Here is a 26,287-nt window from a genome sequence, read left to right as displayed (position 1 = left end):
ATACTAACCTATTTGACAGTCTATAGAAATATTAAAAATAATATAGAAGTATTAGAAATATTAGAAATACATATTTTCAACTTGAATAACCCAACCGTCCCAACCTAACATAACCGAGTTCCTTACTACGCTCAGAATATTATACGAAATATATGCATGTGACGTCACCTTGTGTTTATTGTTGGTTGCCTATATTACCCCTTGACGAAATATGCGTAGTCTTATCATTGAGCATACTTCTTATTCCTAATACTATGATTACAGTTAACTAATATTTATGGTGTTTCAATTATTGTCTAATAAATTGTTTTTACTTATTAGTGTACTTTACTACTTTACTCAATCCACATTTTATTTATACATAATACATATTTATAAGTATACAAAATGGGGAAGGGCTTCAATAATTACATGTGTAAAAAGTTCTTTCATCCGGCATCAAGGGATAATCTAAAACGAGTAAGTTTTTCTTCAGAACACGACATATTATATACCCAACAATAGTGCTAATTACTCAATGATTTAGTAGTTCCTAATCTAATTAGTTTTATAATCCTAACCCTGTAATTAATGAAGTATTTTTATATTTTAAATGTCTATAAGATATATCTACATAGGTAGTTATTAAATGATTATTTTTAAATTACACAATTTTATTAGAAGTTATAATCCAGTTTCAAAAAGAGTTGTTTAAAATATTAAAATTTAAGAATGTTCATAACTCACAAAATATCATCAATAACTAACAAGAATACACAGATAATGTTCTTACCTTTATGATTGATAATAGATAAATTCTCTCTAATATTTAAGTTAATAACATACAACTGAATACATTTGCTATGTTGTCTGTTTTTATGATCGAATCAACATAGTATAAGGGTGTGACATAATTATATTATGCTCTTAAATGTTACAATTTTCATTTATAATTATGCTAACAACTTACAGGTATGGATGGCAGAACAAAAATCAGTTAAAGATAAAAAACGTCAAGAAGAACTCCGTCTACAATATGAAAAAGAACAAGATCTTTATAATAACAAGTAAAATACTTTATTACAAAGATATATATACTATTTTTGATTGTATGCTTTATTTATTTATTATATTAATGTTTTCTAGAGCATTGTTATCAAAAGAAAGCAAGGATAAATTAAGTGTAAATTTTATGTATGAACCACCACCGGGTGCTAAAAAAGAAAGGGAACGTGAAGATAACGAACCAGAATATAAATTTGAATGGCAAAGAAAATTTAATGCCCCTAGAGAAGAGTAAGTACTATGAAATAATAATAATATTTTTTTGATACTGTACTTATTGTAGGTGTTAGTGCTACTAGTGATATTTTTATATTTAATTTTTTAATATAATTATATTTTATATTTTTATTTAATATATTAGTTTGTTAAATGAAGTACATTATTATTTATTTCTTATGTACATTATTATCTTGTTCATATAATATACAAATGGGTAGACCTGGCATTGTCTGAGTTTCATCATATAAATTGTAAACAATTCTCACTTTTTTTTAAAAAAAAATCACTACATGGGAGCTGAATTGTTATCACATTACTTGGCGACAAAATAATACTCACTTCAATTACACAACTTTGTGTTGCGTGAGCTTCAGAATTGGTTTACAGTATAATATTAATCATTAATAATATATTTCAATAAAATAAACATATTAATGATATTATATTGATAGTTTAATTTTATAGATATTATTATTATTTGATTATTTTAAACAAATATCAATAATTTATTGAAAAGGAAAGTAAACTTTCACTAATGACTATAAACATAACCTGGTATGGTATTGATACATTTTTAGTTGTTATATTAGTCTCTTACATTTTTTAAATGTATTTAAGTTATTCTTAATGACTTGATAAATTCTCATCTTGATATTTATTAAGTATTTTTGATTTATTTAACTCAACCAAATATCATTTCGTTAGTTCTTGGATCTCTTTACTATACCAATATTTCTTGTGATTGCCGTTCCCACTCAGCCTCTATCATTTTGTCAAAATTATTTTATACCTATTTTGGAAAATATTTAGTAATTTTAATTTGGAAAAGCTTCACAATTTTCTAATATTAATATAACATACAATATGTATATAACTTAATTTTACAACTAAAATGAAATAATTTTAAAATAATTTCAACCTATATTTTCTGTTATTTAAAGTCAAAAATCAACATTATCTTATATGAATATCTGTATATATACAATCAAATTTTGATTTCTACCATTCAATAATTGCCGAAACTTAACCTTCAATTGTTTTTTATATTTATGGAATTACACTTCCCAAATTCTTATACAAGCCTGTGTTTGAATCAAATAACATGATATTAAAATTATTTTCATCATTATTATTTTTTGTGTAACATATTAGTGGGATAAAATGATAGTTGTAGAGTTATGTTTTATTTTATGTAATGTATACTAATTTCAAGTATATCCCTTTATAGTTATTGTAAAGGGGATCAAGAAATAAGAGATCAACCATTTGGTATTCAAGTCAGAAATGTACGATGTATCAAATGCCATAAATGGGGTCATATTAATACTGGTTAGTAAATCGTGTAGTATATTATTTTACAATTTGTATTATATTATATTGATTTTTAAATAATTTTAATTGTTTAAGTGAAAAATTAATTTAAAGAAATCAAGTACCTAGTATATAATAAAAAATATTTTATAGACAAAGAATGCCCCTTGTTCAACCAGGCAAGCATATCTGAAGCTGTAACAAGTAATGCAACCACCAATGGTTCTAGTGCTAATAAAAAAACACAAGAATTAATAAAACAAATGCGAGAAGATGGTTTGGAATTAAAAAAAAGTGCTGCATCTACACAACAACAAATATCATTTGCAGTGAGTTATTAAATTTATTATTAATTAGACATTTTATAAATCTTTCATATAATATTTATATAACTCAACTAAAAATATTTACAAATAAGTTTTCAATATGTTCTTAATTCTAATTTTTATTTACATGATTTTTCATGTTAATTTTTTGTTTGAATAAAATTCTGTTGTTTTAAGAAACCATCTTTATTATTCTTTTTTACTTGATATAAATATAATGAATATGAACTATAACAAATAATATGATATCCTTATTGTTTTTCTTTTAAATACAAATTTCAAATTCTGAATATTTTAAAATTATAAATACATTTTATTTTATAATTTGAACTAAAAGTATTTTTAATTAATAAAATATTATTTCTCTATATTTAATAATTATTTATCTTTATACATTTAGTTAAAATTATTAATGACTTATTATTTTCAGAACAATGGAGAGGATAGTGACACGGAACTATTTATGTATGTAAAAACATTAAGTAGAAAGAAAAAAATGAAATTACTCAAGTAAATTAATTAATTCAACCTTATTCAAAATGTTTAATATTTAAATATTTTTTAACATTATTTGTTTTTTTTTTTTGTTTTAGACGATTGGATAGAATGGATAAAATTATGATGAAAGAACAAAAGTTGATTTCAAAAAAAGAAAAACTTTCTAGGAAACAAAACAAGAAGAAAAAAGAAAGTAGTAGTAGTTCTGATTCCTCAGATTAATTAAGTTTATATTGTATAATTTTTTTTTATCTTTTTACTGTGCATAATATGTAATAAATATATGTAAAATAATACTACATTAAAGTTCATATATCTAAAATTGTACAGAATCTTAATGTATAATTTATTTTGTATATTACGCTTCTATTTTTTAATTCCATTAAAGTTTAAACCTGTTCCTCTTACCTTAATGTCATCTAAGTTGCACTCACTTTTCATAATATCCTATGTTATGTAAAAAAAAACAGGACTATTTTACACCATTGACAAATTTGGACGTCTAATAATTGTTGAGCTAAATAGTCAATTAAAGTTTATAATAATAAAATTAAAAAACTGAACATATTAAACTTTATATTTTATAAAAAATGAATTAATTAATTCATTATACATACATACATATTTTATAAATTACTTTTTTTAACTGTTAAGAATATCATATACGATTTCTTATTTTAAAGCGGAATATTTTTCAGTGTATGGTTTTTTAAGTATTTAAAATAAGCAGGAATAGTAGATTGACATTTTGCAAGAAATCCTCTCTGCTCCACTCAACTAAACTTTAATGTAGATTAAATATACTAATACTTAAGTCTATTTAATCTATGACTTAAAATTACTCATAAACTTCTTATATGAATTTTGATTTTATCAAAAAACTGAAAAATATTCTGTTTTAAAATATGAAATTCAAAGTGTGTTATTCAAAAAAGTAAAAAAAAACTTAAAATATTTTAATGATGAAAAAATGTTATTCTATTTTGACAGGAAATTTTATAAAAAAGGTTAATATACTTTGGAAAATCGGGTGTTGTTTGATAAAATAATCACCCTGTTCGTGTATGGAAGCCTAATAGTTGAACTCTCGGTACAATTGCTGTGACTCGACTGCTATAAATTAACCTTTAATTAAATTGTTTTTACAACATTAAAAATAAATAAATAAAAGTATTATAATTTAATTTATTGTTTAGGAATAGGGTATACAAAAAGTATGTTTAAAAATGTATCAGTAAAAAACGTAAACTTAAACTCAGTTTTAATAAAAAAAATTGTATAAAAATATAAAAAAAGATCCAGTCTTAACATTAATCATTAATTAAACTAATGAGTAAATAGTAAATATAAAAATGACATTCTGCATCAAACATCAGTGGGATTGGTTGAAGTAGTTATTGAAGAATCATGATCTGAATTATCGTCATACAGCCCCGGATTAAAGAAAAACCTTTTGTTGAAACCTCTAGATGACCATTCTAATGTTTGATACCCATACTGGGTGCTACTAAGTTTCTCTACTTCAGCATCCACCTATAAATAAATATATATATGTTACTCTTGTTATAATAGTAGCATAAATAATTTTTAGTTAAAATGTATTAATTACAATTAGCATCATTGAAGCCAAATCTTTGTTAAAGGCATTTGTACGAATTACTTCACACAACTTTTGTACAAACCATGACCCGTCTATCGGATCACGTATTGCAGTGTGCCCTAAGAAAAAAAAAAAATATGCTTTTTAGTAATCTATTGATAAAAGGGTAGATAAATTTATTAAATTTTTATTATAGGTAACTATGATTTACCAGGAACAGTTGCAAATGCTATGAATATATCTTTATAACGTCGGTTATACATTGATCCGGTCGAAGAAATGGTAGTACTGTCTGTTTGTACTACATTTTTTTCACCATCGCAATATTTCCAACCAAAATCACTAATCTCTCCTCTAAAATATAATATAGAATAATGTACAATTGTATTAGCATTAGTAAAAAAAAATGATTTAACATTACCGACAAGCTTGAATGAAAAACAACTTTGGAATACTTATGGTTGGTTTTTTTTTTGGTACGAATTGATCAATTATCCAGTCAGTATTTATTTTATTGCCATCAGCCGTTATTATATTTGCTGATCTTGTATTTTTTGCAGCTTCACCATGACTCATTATAAAAACAACAATAGAGCTAGCTTTTTCAGTATGGCATATATTAATGAATTCTTTAATAACACTTTTAAATTCCTACAAACAAAAACAATTTAAGTCAATATTTCGCAAGAAATTTTTTTGTACGCTTTATATTAATTTAATTTTTATATATTTACTTTTTCAGATAAATCTTCTTTAGGGTGAACAATATAACCAAGGCCTTTAAATAATTTCTTTAAGTTTTCCATGTCAACTTTTGATCCTAGTCTTTCTTTTCTATCTTTTATATTGTTAATATTTAAAATCAATGCATGGCCCTTAGGATTTGATCCCATTGTATAGGCCTGTAAAAATATAAGTTCAATGTAATATTTTAACATTTTATATAATATTAAAATAAACTTACACGAGGATTTAAATTGTCTTCATAATTATCCATGCGTTTTCGTTCAGGATGAATTTTGACATAAGAGTCATCATGTTTCAAAATCATTTTGTCAAATGTTTTGTCTAATTGCTCTTCCTTTTCCTTCCTGAAAAATGTGATTTATTCTGGGTTTAATTTAACTACTATAATAATACTACTTTTTTCTACAAATAAAGATATTTGTATATACTAAAAATAGGTAATGTTGAAATTAAAATTTTGAGAAAACTTTAAGTTTTAATGTTATAAGTGTTATAATTATTTTAAGTTTATCGTTTTTAATAGACCCAACTATGACAGTTTTATGTAACAAATCCTGATGTTTTTTTTTTATTTTCGGTGTCTACCGAGTCTATATATGCTGTTAAGTTATATTAACAAATTTATTATAATAGCTATACCTATTATACATTTTTTAATAATCAAATTGTTTAACATAAAATTAATAACTTGGGATATATATATACTATGGGTATCCAGGTAAGCAGTTTGCACTCTGCATACCATATGATTAGAATAAAATAAAATCAAGATTATTGTAAAACACTAAAACCAATACACTTTACGTCTTAACTCAAATATAAAATGGGTTACTATACAAATTTACTAATTATTCAATAAGCATATTAAGTTTTAAAATAAATAAGTAAGAAGTAGGTACCTTGTTTGGTATAAAGTTAAAATGTCACGAGCTTCTAGATTGCCTGTTTCTTCTAATACTTTGCATAAAGCTGTAAATGCCTGAGGCCCGCGCCCTTGAATTAATTCGTACAATTTTGTTTTGCTGTCTGATTCTCCGTCATCTTCCTATAGCAATTCAAGTATAAATTAAACCTTTATAATTCATTAATAATGTGTGCAAGAAAAATTAAGTAAATCTTTTACCAAAATATAATCTTTCATCCATTCATTGATTACAGTTTTTTCTAATAGATTATCCACAATAGCATTTAAATTAGAAGTAACATAAACTAATTCTGACATACAATCGTTAATCAATTTTCGATGATATTGTTCCATTATGACTGAGCAAATATAGTTGAGTTAATTCGATAAAAATATATAAGTAGGTGTTTAAAATTAAGTAGAAGGTTCACTAAATTATTGTTCGTATAGTAGATAATTCGTCGAACAGTGGCCCAGATTGGAAGACAAAAGCAGTTGACAGAAACCTGGAGGATTGGTTGTTAGACTGGATGATCCTAGTGGTCGGTAAAACACATGAAGATGGCGGATAATTTATAACTACATTTGTCAAAAATTACAATTTATTAGTTTCTAGTGAAAAATAATTATTAATCGTGCCAATCTAATAGTAAATAGTACTTTTAAAATTTAAATGTTACTTGTTACTTGTCTTGCTGATAATTATTACCTGTTGAGTGTTACTAGTGTAGTAGTGTTAGTAAATAGCAGTACCGCCAGACAGTTGTAGTCAGTACGTGTGATGTAATATTATGAACTATAACATAATGATAATGTAAAATGTTATGTTCAATATTGATAAAAAATACTATTGTTGTGTATTCACAATAATATGGTCTTTAAAGGTGAAAGACATGAGTCATAGTCATGAATCATGATACAAATATTCGATATTTGAACATGATTATACATGTCCTGACCTGATTATATTTTGTATATAATATATATTATCTGTGGAGATATATATGTATCTTAGATACCTGTATAAAAATATTGAGGCAGCAGCTGCATTGCAGTAGTCAAAAAATTGAAAAGAGATATTTTCTGATTCAGTTTGAAACACGAATAAAGATATTTATATTTCTGTGTATACTGGTTGGATATATTATCTTTAATCATGATTTTATCTTAGTCCGTGACCATACCATACCCATGACTAAATAAACCATACCATACCATGACTTTGGTCAGTACTTTGCAGTACATACCAACCAAACCAATTGACGCACATTTCATTTTGTTAAATTTGTTTGCTTGACACACTGATTACTATAAATTATGGTTTGTAATCATAATATTATCATAGCATAGGAGACTGGACTGAACCGGAGTGTTGAGACGTTCATACTTCATAGTCCATACATGCTCTATTATTCAATGTATTATAGAATAAAAGACTGTAAATACATTGCACATTGTTAATTTGTTTCACGACGGACGTGAAAATATTAATTATTATTGTCATAAATTTATAAACACCATTTCGAAGCAATTATGGATAGTGATATGGCGGTCCCTCAACTTGATCAGTTCGTACTGACCGTCAGAAACTTTATCAACTCCGGTGAGTAAAAGACCTACCTACACAAAATTCGGCCCGATTTGAAAAATATATTTTGTACATTGCCAGACCTCGCTCTAATATTTTACTGTTAAAAATGTTTATACTTTCTTAATTTGTACTTATTTGTGTTTATATTATGTAGGTACATTTTAAATTCAAGTAATAGATACTTTTCGATTGTTTGACCCTTTTCTTTTTAGTTGATTCAGTATTTAAGATTTATTCAGTATAATTACGATTCTAAGTTAAATATTATTGGTTTTGAAAAGCCCAACAGCTCAAAAAACTTGTTCTTTTGAAAATCATGGCTTAATCACTACCTATGGAAAATCCAACTCTAATAAGTACTTTTCTAGTTCATATAAGTCTTTGATATATTGCTCTAGCTTCTGGTAATGCTCAACCATAAAGATCATGATAGATTTTCCATTCTCTGATGGTGTTTCCAATTTTTAATTAATTGACAATCAAAGTATCTAACTATTAACGCAATTTAACTAATCTAATAAACCAAACTTTTTATTTTTATTTATTCATTCTTTATCATCTGTATTTTACTTGTTTACTTAGCATTAATAATAATTTTTCATTATCACTTTATAATATTTTGAATATTTTGTGTATTTTTTTGATATTAAAGGTAAATTATTCTTTTTCAGGTGAAAATCGAGAACTTAATGAATATCTTTCCAAGCAGACAGAAACATTACAAAAATATGTTTCTAATTTAGATAGTGTTCTTGAGGCACTTGACGTTCATGAGAACTCAGTCACTGTACTTACAGTTTTGGGTATTAAAGCTACTGCCCAAAAACCCCCGGATATACCAGAGGTTCAATATCATACAGCAATAGCAACGCAAATTAATGATTTTGTTAGTACTATTAGTGAAGAAGAACTCAGAGTTTTGGCTGATTCCTGTAAGTTAATTACTTATTATATTTTTGTACTATAGACTAATGTTCCTATCTAATTTTCATCTTGTTTTATAGTGGCTACTGTGATGAAATCTATGTTAACTAACCTTGGTGAAATAGAAAAACCTATGTCTGCTATACCAATAATAAGGCGAGCTATATGTAAATTGCAAGAGAAACCATATCAATTAACTCAACTTCATTGTCTTTTATGTCAAGCCTGTTTAATGTCAAATAATCTTAAGCCTGCTCTAAGTCTCCTGGATCAAGATATCTATGTATTGGGAACTGATGAAGTAAGTAGCATAATTTTTAATTGTAGATAGGTATACAGATTAATGAATTATTAGTCATTATTTGATCAATTAATGAGCATTGATATCATACTAATAATTAATATAAGTTATTACATACATAGGTAAAACTACGGGTCAGGAAATGGCCTGACCTAATACTAGTAATACTTTCTGGATATCATAGTATCATACTCACCTAGTAGTTAGTGAAATTTAAAATAAAAAATAAAAACTTAGAATTTTATTTCATATTTATCACTTGGCCTGTCCTTATAATATTTTCTAGTTTCATCTATTATTACATATCATTTTTGATTGTACTATATTTGCCTAGGCTGTCATATAGTATGCAATCTACTGGCTACTGTGGAATTTGGTCTATCTGCGATCAGCCATATTTACACAGGCCCAAGTTTATATTTAATAGATACAATTTAATCTCTTTCTTCGGTGAACACTTTATCTCTATGGACTTATACTTAATAACTTTCAATATTTTGTAAAAGTATGGGCTCTAACTTCCAGTACGTCACTTATTGCGCAACACTACAATTTATACACATTCATACACTTTATTTTTGCAAAAGTTTTTATATTTAATTATAAGTAGTGACAAATTAACGGCAAATTTTTAATTATTAATTTTTTTGTTTAATTATTTAAAATAATGATATATATGATATAATTTTTAATTCATTCACCTATTTGTGGTGGACCGCATACTATATGACAGCCCTTACCTAAATATTATATTTCAAGTATGAATTTAAACATTTTTAACTTAAAATTACTTATTTAGCTTTAGATTTATATTTAAGTAAAAAAAATTGTTAGGTACTCTTAAAACAATAAGTTTTTCTTTAATACTTTTTAAAATAGATAAAATATTCAATAATTTGTAAATATTTCTATAATTGTGAATTATGTAAAATAATCAAATTTACAGTGAAATTATTTATACATTTTTTCAACTGATTAATAACTCTCAATTAAAATATTAGTTAATTTTTGGTTTTGATCTTGGAAATTAAAACAATATATTTATGATACGTACACATTATATAATAATGATAAAAGTTTTTCGAATTTTCAAATACTTTTATGCACAAAAATTAAAAAAATAATTTTGTGAACATTATTCTATGTAAGATATTTGCCTTAAATTATCTATAAGTCATATTTAAACTTAAGTTCATGTAAGGATCATATTAAGATATATTTTTGTATTTGATGAAATTATATTTTATTGAACTTAATATAGACTTAAATTTTAGTATAATTTACTTTTTGTTTGTTTACATTTGGAGTATTTTTTTTTGTTTTAGTCTGGAGTGGCATTTGACCCAAAATATTTTTTAAATTACTACTATTTGGGTGGTGTAATTTACGCTGCAATGAAGAATTATTCAAAAGCAATTACTTTCTTTGAAATTGCTCTTACAACTTTACTTCCTTTGCTATCTCAAGTCATGGTTGAATCATACAAGAAATTTGTTTTGGTCTCAATTATTCATTTAGGAACTGTACCTTCACTTCCAAAATTATCACCAGCCCTCATCGAAAGAGTGCTCAAACCAGTTTGTCAAGCTTATTTGGATATTATACCAGCGTATCAAAGTGGTGATCATGAGGAATTACAAAGAACAATCACAAAATACCATGATGTTTACATAAGGTTTGTTTTTATTTTGTAATTCTAAACTAATAAAGTTGATTGAAATTTTTTTGTTAACATATACAGAGATAATAATAAAGGATTAGTAAAACAAGTCGTAAAAGCATTGCACAGGAAGAATATACATAAATTGACAAATACTTTTTTGAACATGTCAATTTCTGATTTAGCACGAAGAATTAATCTTCCTAACATAACAGAAGCAGAAGAATATTTATTGACCATGGTATTTATAACAAAAAAAATAATAATTAATAAAATATTAAATAAATTTACAATTTTAGATTGAATCTGGTGAAATATATGGCAAGATTAATCGTAAAGAAGGTACAATTATGTTTAATGATCCACCCAAGAAATATGAAGACCCAAGTGTTCTAAAAAAAATTCTAGATGAAGTAAATTTATATTAATATTGGTTATATACTATAAATGTACATAATAATATAATATTACATATTATGTATTTTTCAGGTAATTAATAAGATATCGTTTAGCAGTACAGTACGAATGATGGATGAAGCTATATTAACAAATCCATCATTTGTAAAAAAAACTAATAGTGAAGATGATGGGTTATCTTTAGGCCAAAGTTCATCCAAAAGTTATCAAGCATGATCTAAGGCTCAAAAATGTATTTATACTGTAGATTTATTGATTTGAACATATTATGAAAACTGAAATTGTAATATTTCTATTGTCATTCAAATATTTGTCGATCTAATCATGTTCTTTTACAAATGTTACTAAAATAACACAAAAATCACATCAAAAACAGTATTTAAATTATTATTCCATTTAAATGAGTACATATTAATACCTATGAATGTATGAAGTATACCTAAATTAATAATGTTTATAATGTATTGTACATAAATATATAAATACATATTATAATAATTTAAACAGGTATTCACAAAACATATTTTCTTTAATTAATACATTGGGAATATGAAATAATAATAATATTAAAAATATTGTCAACTTGTATTTGCAATATTGGCTTAACATGTTTATACATATTTTTTTTATTTATCGTCGCCTCTTGAAGCAGTAAACATTTTTCAATTTTCAACTTTGAAGCTGGTATTTTTCTAGCTAATAGTTGACGGTCAAAAGTGAAATTTTATTTATTATACACAATTTCTTGAAGACATTTTAACAAAATTACTAATTAGTTATTTAAACAATAACAATTATAGTTATTTTATTGTAATTAAAAAAATATCTATATTGGTACCTTAATGTAACTTTTTAGTTTTTGCCATTATATAAGTTATTATTTAGAATATGCAATAAGATTTTTAAGTTATTTATATGTCATGCCATCAATTACCGTTCACACTTCTGTTATATGTTGGTATTCACTATTGACCCTTAACTCATAACTCACATATGTTAATAACTATAGTTAGGTGTATTATTATGTGATCTATATTCTATGCTATTGTTTAAATATAGATGACAATCTACAATAGAAGTTTTCAACCTATTAGGGTCCATGACTTTTTTGATTTTGAAAACAATTTAAAAGGTTCCTATATATAGGGCCATATTTAGGGGGAGGGGGTGCAACAAGGTGCTGTTGATGAGTATGAAATTTTTTTATATTTAAATTACATTAAATTTGTATTTTGTATAACAAAGTTTTTTTTTTTTTGTCCCAAGATGACAAATTCCTTAATACAGTCCTGTCTATATGAAAAATGATAATGAAATAATAAATTCTACATTATCTAATGTAGATAGGACAAACTCAATAATAACCGGTGATGCCCCTGAGCACCGCATTCCACGTGTTGAAAACCTCAGATCTAAAATTTAAAAAAACTCATAAAAATATACAACAAAAAACAGATTAACATGATGTAAAAATACATAAATAAAATAAAATACCTCCTGTAAAATGACAAAATAAGATGAAAGCTTACTCAAGTAGTAAAATACAGTTATATTATTTATTAAATATATTATCTTGTCATAGTTTATTTGATATATTGAACATAAAAGGCATATGATTAAATGAATTATGATGTTTAGATACTTTGGAACAAAATTGTTATGTAAAAATTGTAATTCAACAAAATTTAATTTTTTCTTACTTTCTTCAAATAAATAATAAAACATTCTTATATTTATATAAATATATTTGTATGTATTTTTAGTATGCAATGTATTATGCTGTATGATACTTAATCACTTGGTTCTTTTGTTCAAATTTAAACTGTTTAACACTTGGATGAACTATTTACTATTTAAAATTGTCAATTAAAAGTAATTGAATAACATACCTGTGATTATATGAATATATTGTAATTTGTAATATATTTGTATGATATATATATTTTTTTATAGCATTGGCGTTTGATGATATTCTATATTGGCCAAGCGCTAAAATAAAACAACTACTAATTAAATATATTTTTAATTAACGGTTTTTATTGATGAAAATTACAATTTATAAGACAAAAATGTTGATGATAATTATCTGATATGCAACGGTAAAATATTGGAATTCCGTTTTTTAAAAGTAACTTGGATATACTTCTAGTCATTCCTATAATGACGATACGGATCAGATAATCTAAAATTTGAGTGCTTTTGTCAAGAAATTGCCTTTACAGTTTATAAAAAGGAATTAATAAATAGGTAGTATTCGTTGTAATGTATTAGTTGCATTGTCATTTAACATAATACATTTTAAACTTCTTATTTCTTTTTTTTTCTGGCATGTGCCGCTTACCATGCTTGCCCTAACTTTATACCATTCAATTGTAAGTTATAATAATTCATGATTCCTCTACCCAAGTGTGATGGAAATTACTGACTTCCACACTTACTCCTAAATTGTCCATCTCTCTCTACCCAAAGAACTCAGTTAAAGACTTTTTTCCACCTTTGGTATTAACTTTTCCCTCACTGACGAGCTATCAACCGACAATATCAACTTAGTTATTCAAACGATCAAGTTTATACTTCAACCAGGCCTCCAAATGTAAGAGTGTGAGCTTTACTAACCTCTATTATATTAGTAAGTACACAGGTTCATAATTTGTCGAGATACAATAATATAATGTTAAAATCTCATTAATAATAATAATAATAATAAAAAATAATCATGATATTTATAATTTTATTATTTAATTAATATATTGTAATATAAATTTCTTATAATAGGTATACATAAGTTAAAGGTAATAATAAAAAAAAATTGTAACTATAATAGGTACAATATTTCTCTTAGTGTATTATACTGTATAATAACATAAAAGATGAGTGAGACCGTAAGAGCAGAGAGACAGTGAGTATAAGAGTATTTGTGATATATTATGTGAAATAATTCAAAATGAGAAATACCATATTATACATATTAAAAATCAATTATGTACACTGGTAGGGTTCAGATTTCATTGATGGCAATGATTGAACTGTTATATTAAAACATGCGAATGGTATTGAATCGTTTTTGGTGACTCTAGTTATTATTATCCAACAGCCCAATGGAATGTAAGGTCGATACTTTGAAACAATTGTATTTCTATAAACAACGTGTTTACCCTTTAAAATTTAAAATAAAATAAATTGTTAGATTTAAATTAAACAGGTACCTAACAGTTATAAAGATTAATAATAAATTTACTTTAGAAATAGGACAGAATTTTTCTAAATCAAAAAACTGTCGAACCATTGGTACAAATATTATATCTGTTGATATATATTTACAAAAATCTGTTCTCTGGACATTTAATGAAGGTATCTTGATTAAGTTACTTATACCTCTGTGATGGGTCTCGATTCGTACCTATAAAAATACAAATTGCCCATAAAAAATTATCATTTCCAATTATAAATAAATAATTTATTCATAACTAAATTAAATGTGTTAATTACATATCAACTTATAGTGGTATATAAAAGGTGAAAACTGGTATTAGTTATGTTGTTACTTGAAAAAGAATTAATTTTTTTTTTAAACATTTGTTAAAGAGAATGGAGTTGTATATAAAATATAGTTTTTATGTTTAACATTTGTTTTATTCGGTACTTGTTTATATTGTTTTTCTTTTTTAGGGAAAAGGTGCAATATTATGTTTGTTTCAGGTTCAATAGATCTGACACTGGTCAGTATCACACTATCACCTACTACCTATTTGTATTTTTCTGTTAAATTACGAGTGGGAGGTAGTAATACAGTGAGTTCCGCTTAATATGATCACTTTGGTGCAGGTAATTTTGATTCTATAAAGCATTTACAACATTACACATACAATTTGGTTTGGGATTTTCATTTTTGATTCTAATAAACGGTTGATTCTATAAACTAGTGATTACATTAAGCGGACCTCACTGTACTTTTATTTTTTAATATGAGTAAAATATCTGTACCTAGGTACCTAACTGTACCTATACATTAATATATGTAGTCATCCTTGTATATGTAATAACTAGTAATTACTAATTTGGTACCTAACTAATTAGGTACTAGTTAGGTACATTATAATATTACATCTACATCACAATAGAATGATGATACAAAATTGATAAATAGGCAATAATAAATATTTTTACCTGAAAGTTATTTTGTTCAATTATTTCTAGAAATTCAACATAATCAAAATTTTTATTTGCTAAACCCGAGGAATTTGAATTTTTTTGCAAAAATATGTTAATTTTTGAATTTTTCATACAACTAGAGGCTTCTTTCACAACAATTGGATAACGAGACTGAAACAAGTAAATACATATTTGACAATATTTACAGTAATAATTAAACTGAATAGTTATTAATGATATTAATGTAAATACCTACTGTAAAAAAAAAAAAAAACATAACTTAATAATCATTTTAATATTTTATACATCCAAGTTTTTCAAGAATTTAGATTTTTGACTTGACTTTCCAGGCAACCTACACATAATGGTGTCTACTGGAGTCTTGTGAAACAAAATGTGTTGGACTAACCTAATACAACTTTTCTCAAATCAATAGGCTTTGACATAACTTGTGAGTATAATAAGATATATTGAGACTAAACTCATGCTATTTTTTTAATTTGAAATCAAACTCAAGGTTATCTAAATAATATAATCATACGCAGAAATAAAACTTAACTGGAAGTGCAATTTCATAGTGGGCTCTATTTTAGAAGCATACAAATCAATTTCCTTAAAAGTACCTATTAAGTAGTGTTGTATTATATGTATGAATATTTTATAAGAGATGTTAGTACGTAAGAAATAAGTTAAGAAAAACTATAGATAATAAGTAAAACAGTAAAATTCAATAAGTTAAGCAATAGTTAATTATTCACAGAAATAGGTTAAAATAACAATTGTGCAATTCGGTGCCAGTAAACTTTATATTACAGTTAGCATAGTAAGCAAGATATAATAATAAGAAATGTAAATAAATTTGTTTAATAATTTACTAATCGGGTTAAAATAACAATTACACAATAATCATAGTATCTATAATTGTAAATTTAACGTAGTAATAGAAAAATGTAGAACAATCGATAGTAATTCGATTGTAAGTGTAATATATAAGTGAGATGGCTAAGACAGCAAAGGTAGTCAGTGGTGGTGATCGTGTGACTCGATCACCACCGGACGTCGTGTTCAAACTTCAAATAAAGTATTTTGCGTTATTTTGTGTTTAACTTTATTTTGGTATACGTCCGAGTAATCGGCGTATACGACAGTAGTTAGGTTGAATAAAATAATAGAATACTGCAAAGTACCAAGTTTTTCTGCTATAACTTTATTAAGCACAAGAATGTCATTAAAGTACCTACCTATTTATATATTTTAAAAGTTATATTTATTTATACCACAATTAAAAGAAAAATTTCAAAGAAGTGATAAATATTAAATTGGATTCTTTCCGGATTAATCAAATTAATTGACCAGTTCGATTTAATTTCATTCAACATCACTGTCCATGGAAACATATTAATGCATCTAGTTAACATAAAATTTTCCATCTTTCATAACTCAAATTCTCCTTTTAATAAGATGAATGTATAGTAAAATTTTTTGTTTAAATCATGTTTGTAAAATTCACAAGCCGGTTTAATGCATCTTTAAAATGTTTTATATAATATACGCAGATACTAAAAAAGGTAGGTTATAAGCAAAGCTGTGAAGGCGAAGTTAAAATGTCTGAATTTGATTTAAACCTTTACATTAAATCAGAAAAAAATTCCATCTAAATAACCATCATTAAGAATACTATTATTAGCTTTATGTTTTTGTGTTCCCACTATTCATGGAACTGTTTAGCAATCAATAGAATCACAACATTTTCTGAAATCGTATTAGCAAAGGCAATCAATTCCTTTCAATTTTAAATTTAACTTCACTTCTTAAAGTTTTTAATTGTTGTATTATGATGTACTATGATAGTTAATAATGTTATTGAAATCATGGTTGTCATAATTTCTACGTTTTTTTATGTTAATTTCCAAGGATATTATAATTAATAATTAGGTACTTAACATTTAAAGTTTCTATCTCTACCCGTTTTAAGAAATATAGGAACTTAATTAAAAATTAGAATTTGCATAGGTATAATTAAGGTATTGCGCTGTATAACATAATAATATTATTACTGACTATTTTGAAACTCTAATACAATATAATACTTTTTTAACCCCAAAAAAGATTTTGAAGGGGTGTTGAAATTGATTTATACCGATTTATTTATATTTATAGTCAAAATGATTTATGAGTAATAATTTATAAAGATATATATAATAATATGAATATTTTCTAATTAAAAAATAATACTATACGTCTATACATTTGCATATAATAAATTAAAATAATAATAGTGTATTAATATTATATAGTATACCTCTATCGAATCCAATGAAGATACAAATATTAAAAAAAATACCAAAAATACCATATTGATTATTGTTGAAAATTACAGTTTTGTTATTTAGTTAGTAAAAATGCGTGGTAATAGAAATGCATATAGTAAGTAGGTACACATACAAAAACTATAATAGAAAATAAAAATGTTTACCTTAACTATTATACACCTACTACATACAGATACTTCAGATTTGATATGTTTATAAAACTAAAATTAAATTATTCCTATTGTCACACAAATATCTACCAATCTATGGTTCCATTATTAGCTATACATTGTAATAATAAAAAAAAAAAATACATCTAAAATCTAAGTATAAAAATATAATATACGTTAAAAGTATTATGCTTATAAATTGATATAATAATACATTAATAGGTAACTATAAATTATAATAACATACTGTATCTACTATACTATAAGTACCTATATTTATAGTTAGTATTTAGAGTTATACATTGACATTAATTATATAATGAGTATATATATAATATTAAAAAAATATATATTATTGTTCTACACTGACCTTGAAATTCATACCTACAAATAAATTATTCTGTAATGATTTGAAAATGATATTTATTAGATATTTAGATTTTAATCAGAGTGAAAAATATTCAATATTGTTTGATACCCGTATAATTATTATTTTTTTTTTATGATTATTTACCACATAGGTATGTTAGGTATAGATGATGTTTGTCCATATACTAACTATTTATCTTCTAATAATGTTTGTTATTTATTGTTGTTCAAAAACGAATAATTATTATATATAGTTATTATTAGGTATAAACATATGTTTATATAATTATTTTTAATAAATTACATAATTTTCATAATATTTTAACTTTTTAAGCTATTTTTTTAAAACCATATCAATCATACCTAGTGTTGAATAAATCGTCAGTGCAAGCCTAATCAAGGCACCAACATTTTAAATTGTTAAGGGAGTTACGATAATATGGATATAAAATTATAAAAATTATTAACTAACATAGTAAAATATAATATTATGTACTGTGTTTTTTTTTTTTTTTATTTCTATTTGAAATTATTTACATAATATAATTTTTTTTTTTAAGAAAGGATTATTGTTTAATAATAACTTTTATTTTTTTGTGGAAATATTTTAGTTATTAAATACTTGGATGATTCCTGTTTTTTTTTTGATTAATAATTGACAATTATAAAAAGTAATGAGCTTAAGTAGTGTACTCAACTTGAAAGAGTATAATTATAAATAAAAAACCATTAATAGGTTAAACGTGTTTAGCTAACCAAATACCTATTCAAAATATTAAAATTTATACATATACAATACACATGCATTATAGACATTCTAAATAAATTTAATTGGTATCAATATGTTATGATAGATAAATGTAAAAATCAGAGTTATGATTCACAATTAATTAGAAAAACTGAAGAAGGCGATTTATTACTTTATTATTTTGGACTTGGATTATAGATTGTCTATACAAAGTCCCCAGAATAACAAGCAAAATATACTCTTTATAGCCCTCGTATACAACTGTTGTAAAGTTGTTAATATATATTTGATACATATTTTCAGATGAACTACAATCTTAAAATTTTTTTTAAAATATTGTACTTAAGAAATAGAAGTAAACATATTATATTAAGTAGAATTGTGGCCCTTCACATACTATTGTTAGTAGGTATAATTATTTTGTAACAAATTAAGTACAAAAAAGTAAGTAAAAATCTAAAAAAATAAATGTTTATTTTTAAATTATTTATACAAACAATTTGCAAATTATACTACTATTTTTGCTTTTATAACAATACATATTACTATTTATAGGTTAATACATTCATTTTCGGCTTTCAAACTGGGTTTAAAAAATATGAATTTCTAAGAAATTATAAATACTAGTTTGCACATATTAATTATAGTCTAAATACATACCAAGTTGAGTATAGAATTTAATCCTAAAGTATTAACTTAAATTAACTTACAGTATAAACGTACAAAATTTTAAATAGAATAAAATGTTTCATAAAATACATTAAAAATATTTATTTTTATTCAACAAAACTTAAAGAAAAATTGGCTTATTACAACAATTATATATTTACTTTATAATTTAATAAGGAAATTACAGTTTGATACAAAATATAAATTCATTGCAAAATAATGAACACTTTTTTTTTTAAATTTATGACCGTTTGGTTTTTTTATCATAATATTTGGCCAACATTGCAGCAGAAATAGCAGCTAAAGCAGCAAAAATATATGCTCCACTAGATCCATATATATCCATAGCCAGTCCGGCTACAACAGGTGTAATAGAACGAGCTACTGAGATAGAGCTAGTCATAGCACCTTCCAGAGTCCCTCTATTTTCACCCATACATGTTTCCGATAGAATTTGATTTAAAAATACTTCAATGAGAGTACCAGCTGCAATAATTGGAACCATGCATAAAATGTGAAACGTTATGTTTGGAGCAAATGACAAACAAACATATCCAACAAAGAGTAAAATAAAACTAAAGAAACATTTTTTAAATGAACTATATTTACGAAAAAATGGCTCCAATCTGGCAACTGCAAATCCAGTAGCAACACCAATTGAACTATTAACTGATAATGTGTAACCTACTTGGGATGGTGTGAGTTTATACGTTTCTATGAGTACAAAACCAAATGTCACCATCATTGTTGATAGTGTTGCAGTATACATCATTCTCATGAACAATAATGGCCAATATTCAATCCAATCAACTTCTTTTAAATGATGAAACATATTTTTTTTTAGACCAGTTGTCTTAATGATCTTGGTTGGAACACTAAATGCAATAATAATGACATTTATGGCACAAAGTATACTGGTTGAACAAGCCAAGTAGTAAAAACCATCATTGCGTTCAGACAAATAACCACCATAAGTTGGTGCTATCATAAACGCTAAGGAAATGAAACTATTCAATTTCCCATGGGCACTTAATTGTTCAGTTTTAGGTACATTATCACCAATCAATGATTTTCCTAACATTTGGGTGTGTTTGAAACATCCTAATAACAACCGAATAATTGCAATCGACATATATGAATCACAGTGTCCCATGGCAAAAAACGCAAGAACACTAAAAATCATTGAGAGCAAAAGCAATGGTTTACGACCATAATGATCACTTAGTGTTCCAACAATGGGGCCAGTGATAAGCTGTAAACTCGAGAAGAGAGACTCTAGAAGGGTTATCTGTAAATGAGTAGCTCCAAATTTTAAAAGACGGCGATTAAAGGTAGGCATGATTGTGGCTAAACTGGCTATGTCTAAAAAGCCAATTATATATATATAAATAAAGTTTGACATTTTTAGAATAACTGTGTACAAATATATTAAGTGAGATAAATAAATAATTTAAAATAATAAAAAATAACAACTATAATTCCACTTTTTCAACGTTTCCTTCAACCTGAAAAAAATTAGTTTACATTAAAATAAATTTTTAATAATTAATGGTATCAATTAATACTAATATTTTTAGTAAAAAGAAGCAAAGGTAAAACCAAAAATTTTATGATTTTTTTGACAATATTATTACATCCTTCAATTTCCTCTACCTAATGTACATAACAATTTATTTAACTCTAAATTAAATTTAAAATTAGGATTTTTTTGCAAAACTAAATTTGAATGAAGCACTGTTTTCATATTAGCTGTCACTACTAGGATTAAAATTATTATTGGTTAAATTATTTATTAATAAATAACCTTTCTTTAATAAATAGATAATAGATAGTATTTTTAAGTTTTCACAAGTTACTTTAGACTAAAATGTCTCAATGTTTCCAAATACTAATTAGAATAGATTATTTATTAATTCATATTTTGAGGTTAAAAAATATTTTATAAAATGTGATTTGCTTTCTATTTTCTATTCACCTGTTTTTTCTTAATTCAAATAATATATTAAAAAAATATTTAATATATTTATATGGGTAATCTAATTGAAATGATAAACTCTAGTTGGATAAAATTCATAAAATAGTACTTGACTAAATTTATACATTTCCAAAATAACATTTAAAATAGGCCTATCTATACTAAAAACTTACAAATGGAGAGGCTGGACCTTTATATACTTGATTTTCAATTGTTACATCAACACAGTCTTCTTGTTGTATCAAGAAATCCTTTGCATCCCAAGCTTGTGAGCCATCCTTATACATGAATATAGCTCGATTATCATCAACCATAAATCTAAAACACAAATTAAGTTAATATTTAAAATTGATTATAAATGTATAACACATTCACGTTAGTTTAATTTATCTCACAGTAATAAATAATATCTAATCATATATGTACACTTTACTCAGTGCATTACGAATGATGTAGTTTGCAAAACACTAGTCTAGAAACTGACTATAATATTGTTCATTCCAATATAAACTCTGACAAAGTTCATCTATTGATAACACTACAGATAAGATGTACAATGCTGACTTCTATTATAGTTTAGTTTTTTAGATTTTATTTACATATCAATAAAGAATATTCAAATTCCTACATAAAGCAAATATATAAATGGCATCTTTACAAAAACGAAATAAAATTAAAAGTTTTAAATAAAATATTATAAATTAATAAAACCCATACTTGTAATTATAATTTTTTTATGTTAAATAGTATTCTATATTATTAAAACAATAGTATAGTTCTAATGAATTTAATTTTAATTTCTAAATAATAAATTGAAACATTTTTATAGTGTAAATTTCAAATAGTAGGACTATAATTTATGTATATTTTGTGCTAAAAAAGTACAAAATACATTTCATATATGAAATACAATTAAAAAAATAATCATTTAGATCAAACCTATTTGTGCATGTTTCAAAATTGTATAGTTAAATGGTTAAATGTTTAGTTTACAATTATATGACATTATCTAGTATATTAATGATACATTCAACTATTTTGTAACTTAAGAAAAACTATAGAAATAACATTTAAAGAATAAATACTAAAAAGCTTTGCAAAATCTAGTAGAGTAAAAAAAAATAAATTTGAAGTCTACCTACCCAATTATTATTTTACCTTACTAATTTTGTTGAAAATTATACAATAATAATTAATATTTCTGTAACTTGTTGTTTTAATTGAAAAATAAAATAATTTCTTTTTTTTTACGCATGGTTAAACCGAATATTTAACCATTCTTAGATTATAAATACATATGTTTAAAAACATATTTCATGATTTTTAGTCAAGATCTGAGCTCTATCAATAATTATACATTATAAAAAATATTGCTAAACAGTTAATATGCTAATGTATATATATATATAAATTATAAAGAATAATAAATACAAAAATTACGTGAATAGTATAACTATTATTAACATGTCTTTTGTTTATACTTAAAAGCTTACAAAAAAACAAAAAATATGGTATACTACACCTGTTTGGTATTATTATACATTCATTTAATAATCATTTTTACTTTTAAAAATAATTTATATTAAGAATAGCTACTTGAAATATTAATAAATATTCTTATAAATTAAACTTTTCAAACCTTTCTGCTTGAATGTGGTTGTTCCAAAGACTTGATTGCCAGAGTTTGGTTATTTTGTCGACATCATCTTTATTATACTTAGGTGATACTTTCACAAAGGTCATTAAAGTTTTTCCTTTTTTGGATAGTTTTAACAAAGCATCTGGATCATTTCCTATCTGCAAATCACAAATTAGTCACTTAATTATTCTGTACTATATTATATTGGAATAATTTAATTATGTGTTTAAAAATAGAAGACTCATATTGGACTTAATTTTTTTATATTAAAACTTGAAATATAGATAGTATAGAAAAATTGGACAAGTAGTTTATAAAAGAAAAAAGTATTTCTATTTAATTAATATTATTTTAATATTATTTGTAGAAATAGATTGATAAGGATTATCTTCATATTGATTGAAATATAATAGTTCTAAATATCAATAAATAATGATTATAGCTAAAGAAAAGGTTTATTATTTTAAAATATTAATATAACATAAAATATACTCGCAAAGAAAGCTAAATTCTAACATAGCAATTATTACCGAATTACAATTTATACTTGTGAAGATACAATTTTTCAATATCACAATCTAGGTATTGGTCAGTAATTTTATATTGTATTTTAAAAATAAAAAGTAATTAATGCAATATTGTGTTTCATTTTTGATTATTGAATTAAATTTAAAAACTGGTAGGTATGCTCTAACATTTTGTTAATTTAAAAAAATATTATATACAATTAGGTTAATATTAAAAATAATCTGTACTTATGAAAATAATTAAGTCTAGTAATAAATAATTTTTAAATTACCAAAGTTGGATCAATATTGACAGGAGGTCTCAAGTGTTCAGGTAGCTCGTCGGGTTCCAAAGGCTCTTCGTCTTCCTATGGAATATATCAGAAATATAAAAAACACTGATAATATATAATATTAATACAGTAGTATTTCCAATTAAATTATGAAATGACTTGTTTTTATTTAGTTGATATTGAAAATTAAAATGCGTTTGTCAAGCCGTCAAGGTTATATTCAAACCTTAGATCATAATATACTATCTGATCTAAGATTCAAACACTGTAATTATAATAATATCTACCTCCCATTGGTCAAGCAATCTCTCCATGTCAGCCTCGGAATAAGAGCTAATATCTTTTTTAGCCCAAGACGGTTTCTGACCGTCGGGCGATTTTTTCGCAACCACTGCAGCCGTTAACACCAACGTCACCAAAAGCGTTGAACGAATCATTTTTAAAACGATAATTAATTTACTGAGATGGATTTGCGCGATGCCAAAAAATAATTATTGAAACAATAATTTACAGGAAGGTGTATTATAAGTACACGACGAAAAATATGATGTTATGATTTTAAAAAACGTACGATAATCGAGAATAGAATGACGATTGACGAATATTGTATGGCAGTCGGAACGTGTCAGAGGAAATTCAGGATTAACGGGAATCCGTTTTCGGCATAGAGTTGTCAGCGTTGAAATTCTTCGAGTCTATCCATGATAACCGGACAACCGGTGTGTTTGATAACATGAAAATGTTGATAACTAACATGGACGGACACGGAATCCGATGTGATCGTAGACTATAGTAAATTCAATAGGTAGGTACCTGAACTATGAACATGAAAAAACTGTTGTGGAAGTACTTTTTAAATTATTTTTATCTAAATCATAGTATTACGTGCATTGTTGACAACAAGAACAATTAATATAATTATATTGCATTATTTATTTGTGATTGACGTGAATGATAACGTGGCCGGCGTGTGATTCGTGGACGAGACCGCGTCCAGCCGCCCGCGAAACTGAGAGATTTTAAAACACAAATCATAGAACGGTATTATTATGATATAAATTATAAATAATTGAAATAATGGAAAAGTGTATTCTTAGATTTAGATTTCGTTGCTTCTAAAAGCGAGAGAATATGTACGAGAAGGATAATATACTTATATGACAATAATTTAATAAAATAATTAACATATTACATTTAATACATTTATAACCAACGTCCAACAGAAACTATTATTGAAGTATCTCAAAAATGAGATCAAAAATATTATGTAAATGATCATAAATATTGCAAATATTTTAAATTTTACAAATAGTTTCATCAAATCTCTATGCCAAAAAATAAAATGTGTACTTATTTTAAAATGGTCAATTAAACGGCTAAACCTAATACCTAACTATTTGATTATTCATGAAATCAACACTTATTAATTTCCATAGTAAAATTATCACCTATAAGTGATATAATAGTAGTGATTATAGTGTATTATACATTAATTATACATGTTTCTCAACAAATTTACAAAAACTTAAATTTAATTTACAATGCTTACAAACTTTCCTCGTAAAAGTTACAATATTTATAGAGTTTTCTTGTAAAAATGAGGTGGAACAAAAACACCAAATCAAAAAAATAAAATGTATAGAGAAAAAAAAAGTTAACCAAATTAATATTAATTAATGCTATTAATCAAGAAATTTCAAACATAAAGGAAGAAAAGATTTAAATAACTATGGTAGGAAGAAAAATTATCTTATGAAGATGATGGTGATTCTGAACGTCTAAACTGTTATCAAATAGTATATAAAGATTATAAGATATATGATGTCAAATTAAGGATGAGTTTTATGAGGATAATACTAATAATATAAAAAGTGGACACTGATTATGTGCAAGCAAGCATATTACCTATACA

At 24.9% G+C, this 26,287-nt stretch overlaps 5 protein-coding genes across 9 annotated transcripts; 2 read left to right on the top strand and 3 right to left on the bottom strand.

The window, feature by feature from the left end:
* The first annotated feature begins 249 nt into the window (after nucleotides 1-249).
* On the top strand, nucleotides 250-3,721 carry LOC114126304 (corepressor interacting with RBPJ 1). Its single transcript, XM_050199127.1, has 7 exons — nucleotides 250-459; nucleotides 952-1,046; nucleotides 1,126-1,275; nucleotides 2,492-2,592; nucleotides 2,728-2,903; nucleotides 3,331-3,410; nucleotides 3,494-3,721. The coding sequence occupies exons 1-7, from the start codon at nucleotides 388-390 to the stop codon at nucleotides 3,618-3,620; spliced, it is 801 nt and encodes a 266-aa protein (XP_050055084.1). The 5' UTR covers nucleotides 250-387; the 3' UTR covers nucleotides 3,621-3,721.
* An 842-nt stretch (nucleotides 3,722-4,563) lies between these two features.
* Nucleotides 4,564-7,832, bottom strand: LOC114126303 (caspase-1-like). 3 transcript variants are annotated; one of them, XM_027990219.2, is made up of 10 exons: nucleotides 7,669-7,832; nucleotides 7,310-7,445; nucleotides 6,869-7,228; nucleotides 6,645-6,790; nucleotides 5,963-6,089; nucleotides 5,733-5,900; nucleotides 5,420-5,649; nucleotides 5,210-5,352; nucleotides 5,008-5,117; nucleotides 4,564-4,931 (listed from the first exon to the last, which is right to left on the bottom strand). In XM_027990219.2, the coding sequence occupies exons 3-10, from the start codon at nucleotides 7,001-7,003 to the stop codon at nucleotides 4,764-4,766; spliced, it is 1,227 nt and encodes a 408-aa protein (XP_027846020.2). In that variant the 5' UTR covers nucleotides 7,004-7,228; nucleotides 7,310-7,445; nucleotides 7,669-7,832; the 3' UTR covers nucleotides 4,564-4,763. The 3 variants fall into 3 exon arrangements, with proteins under 3 accessions (XP_027846020.2, XP_027846021.2, XP_050055082.1); XM_027990220.2 differs by having other exon boundaries at nucleotides 7,359-7,445; XM_050199125.1 differs by having other exon boundaries at nucleotides 6,869-7,445.
* Nucleotides 7,833-7,986: 154 nt separating this feature from the next.
* LOC114126301 (COP9 signalosome complex subunit 3) lies at nucleotides 7,987-12,786 on the top strand. Its single transcript, XM_027990218.2, has 7 exons — nucleotides 7,987-8,252; nucleotides 8,912-9,172; nucleotides 9,245-9,465; nucleotides 10,791-11,140; nucleotides 11,207-11,366; nucleotides 11,425-11,538; nucleotides 11,615-12,786. The coding sequence occupies exons 1-7, from the start codon at nucleotides 8,183-8,185 to the stop codon at nucleotides 11,756-11,758; spliced, it is 1,320 nt and encodes a 439-aa protein (XP_027846019.1). The 5' UTR covers nucleotides 7,987-8,182; the 3' UTR covers nucleotides 11,759-12,786.
* Nucleotides 12,787-14,319: 1,533 nt separating this feature from the next.
* LOC114126310 (uncharacterized) lies at nucleotides 14,320-19,409 on the bottom strand. 2 transcript variants are annotated; one of them, XM_027990228.2, is made up of 4 exons: nucleotides 17,997-19,409; nucleotides 15,710-15,865; nucleotides 14,781-14,942; nucleotides 14,320-14,698 (listed from the first exon to the last, which is right to left on the bottom strand). In XM_027990228.2, exons 1-4 carry the CDS (start codon nucleotides 18,048-18,050, stop codon nucleotides 14,522-14,524), a joined length of 549 nt encoding a protein of 182 aa, XP_027846029.1. In that variant the 5' UTR covers nucleotides 18,051-19,409; the 3' UTR covers nucleotides 14,320-14,521. The 2 variants fall into 2 exon arrangements, with proteins under 2 accessions (XP_027846029.1, XP_050056812.1); XM_050200855.1 differs by lacking the exon at nucleotides 17,997-19,409 and adding an exon at nucleotides 15,951-16,536.
* A 329-nt stretch (nucleotides 19,410-19,738) lies between these two features.
* On the bottom strand, nucleotides 19,739-25,217 carry LOC114126308 (LDLR chaperone boca). 2 transcript variants are annotated; one of them, XM_027990226.2, is made up of 5 exons: nucleotides 24,663-25,217; nucleotides 24,376-24,450; nucleotides 23,577-23,734; nucleotides 22,111-22,255; nucleotides 21,190-21,467 (listed from the first exon to the last, which is right to left on the bottom strand). In XM_027990226.2, the coding sequence occupies exons 1-5, from the start codon at nucleotides 24,810-24,812 to the stop codon at nucleotides 21,435-21,437; spliced, it is 561 nt and encodes a 186-aa protein (XP_027846027.2). In that variant the 5' UTR covers nucleotides 24,813-25,217; the 3' UTR covers nucleotides 21,190-21,434. The 2 variants fall into 2 exon arrangements, with proteins under 2 accessions (XP_027846026.2, XP_027846027.2); XM_027990225.2 differs by lacking the exons at nucleotides 23,577-23,734; nucleotides 24,376-24,450; nucleotides 24,663-25,217 and adding an exon at nucleotides 22,333-22,462 and having other exon boundaries at nucleotides 19,739-21,467.
* Between the last annotated feature and the right edge of the window lie 1,070 nt (nucleotides 25,218-26,287).

Source organism: Aphis gossypii, chromosome 2 (genome assembly GCF_020184175.1).
Source record: "Aphis gossypii isolate Hap1 chromosome 2, ASM2018417v2, whole genome shotgun sequence".
Taxonomy (NCBI): Eukaryota; Metazoa; Arthropoda; class Insecta; order Hemiptera; family Aphididae; genus Aphis; species Aphis gossypii.
The sequence above is the reverse complement of the archived record's forward strand: the minus strand, read 5'-3'. Positions and strand labels throughout refer to the sequence as shown.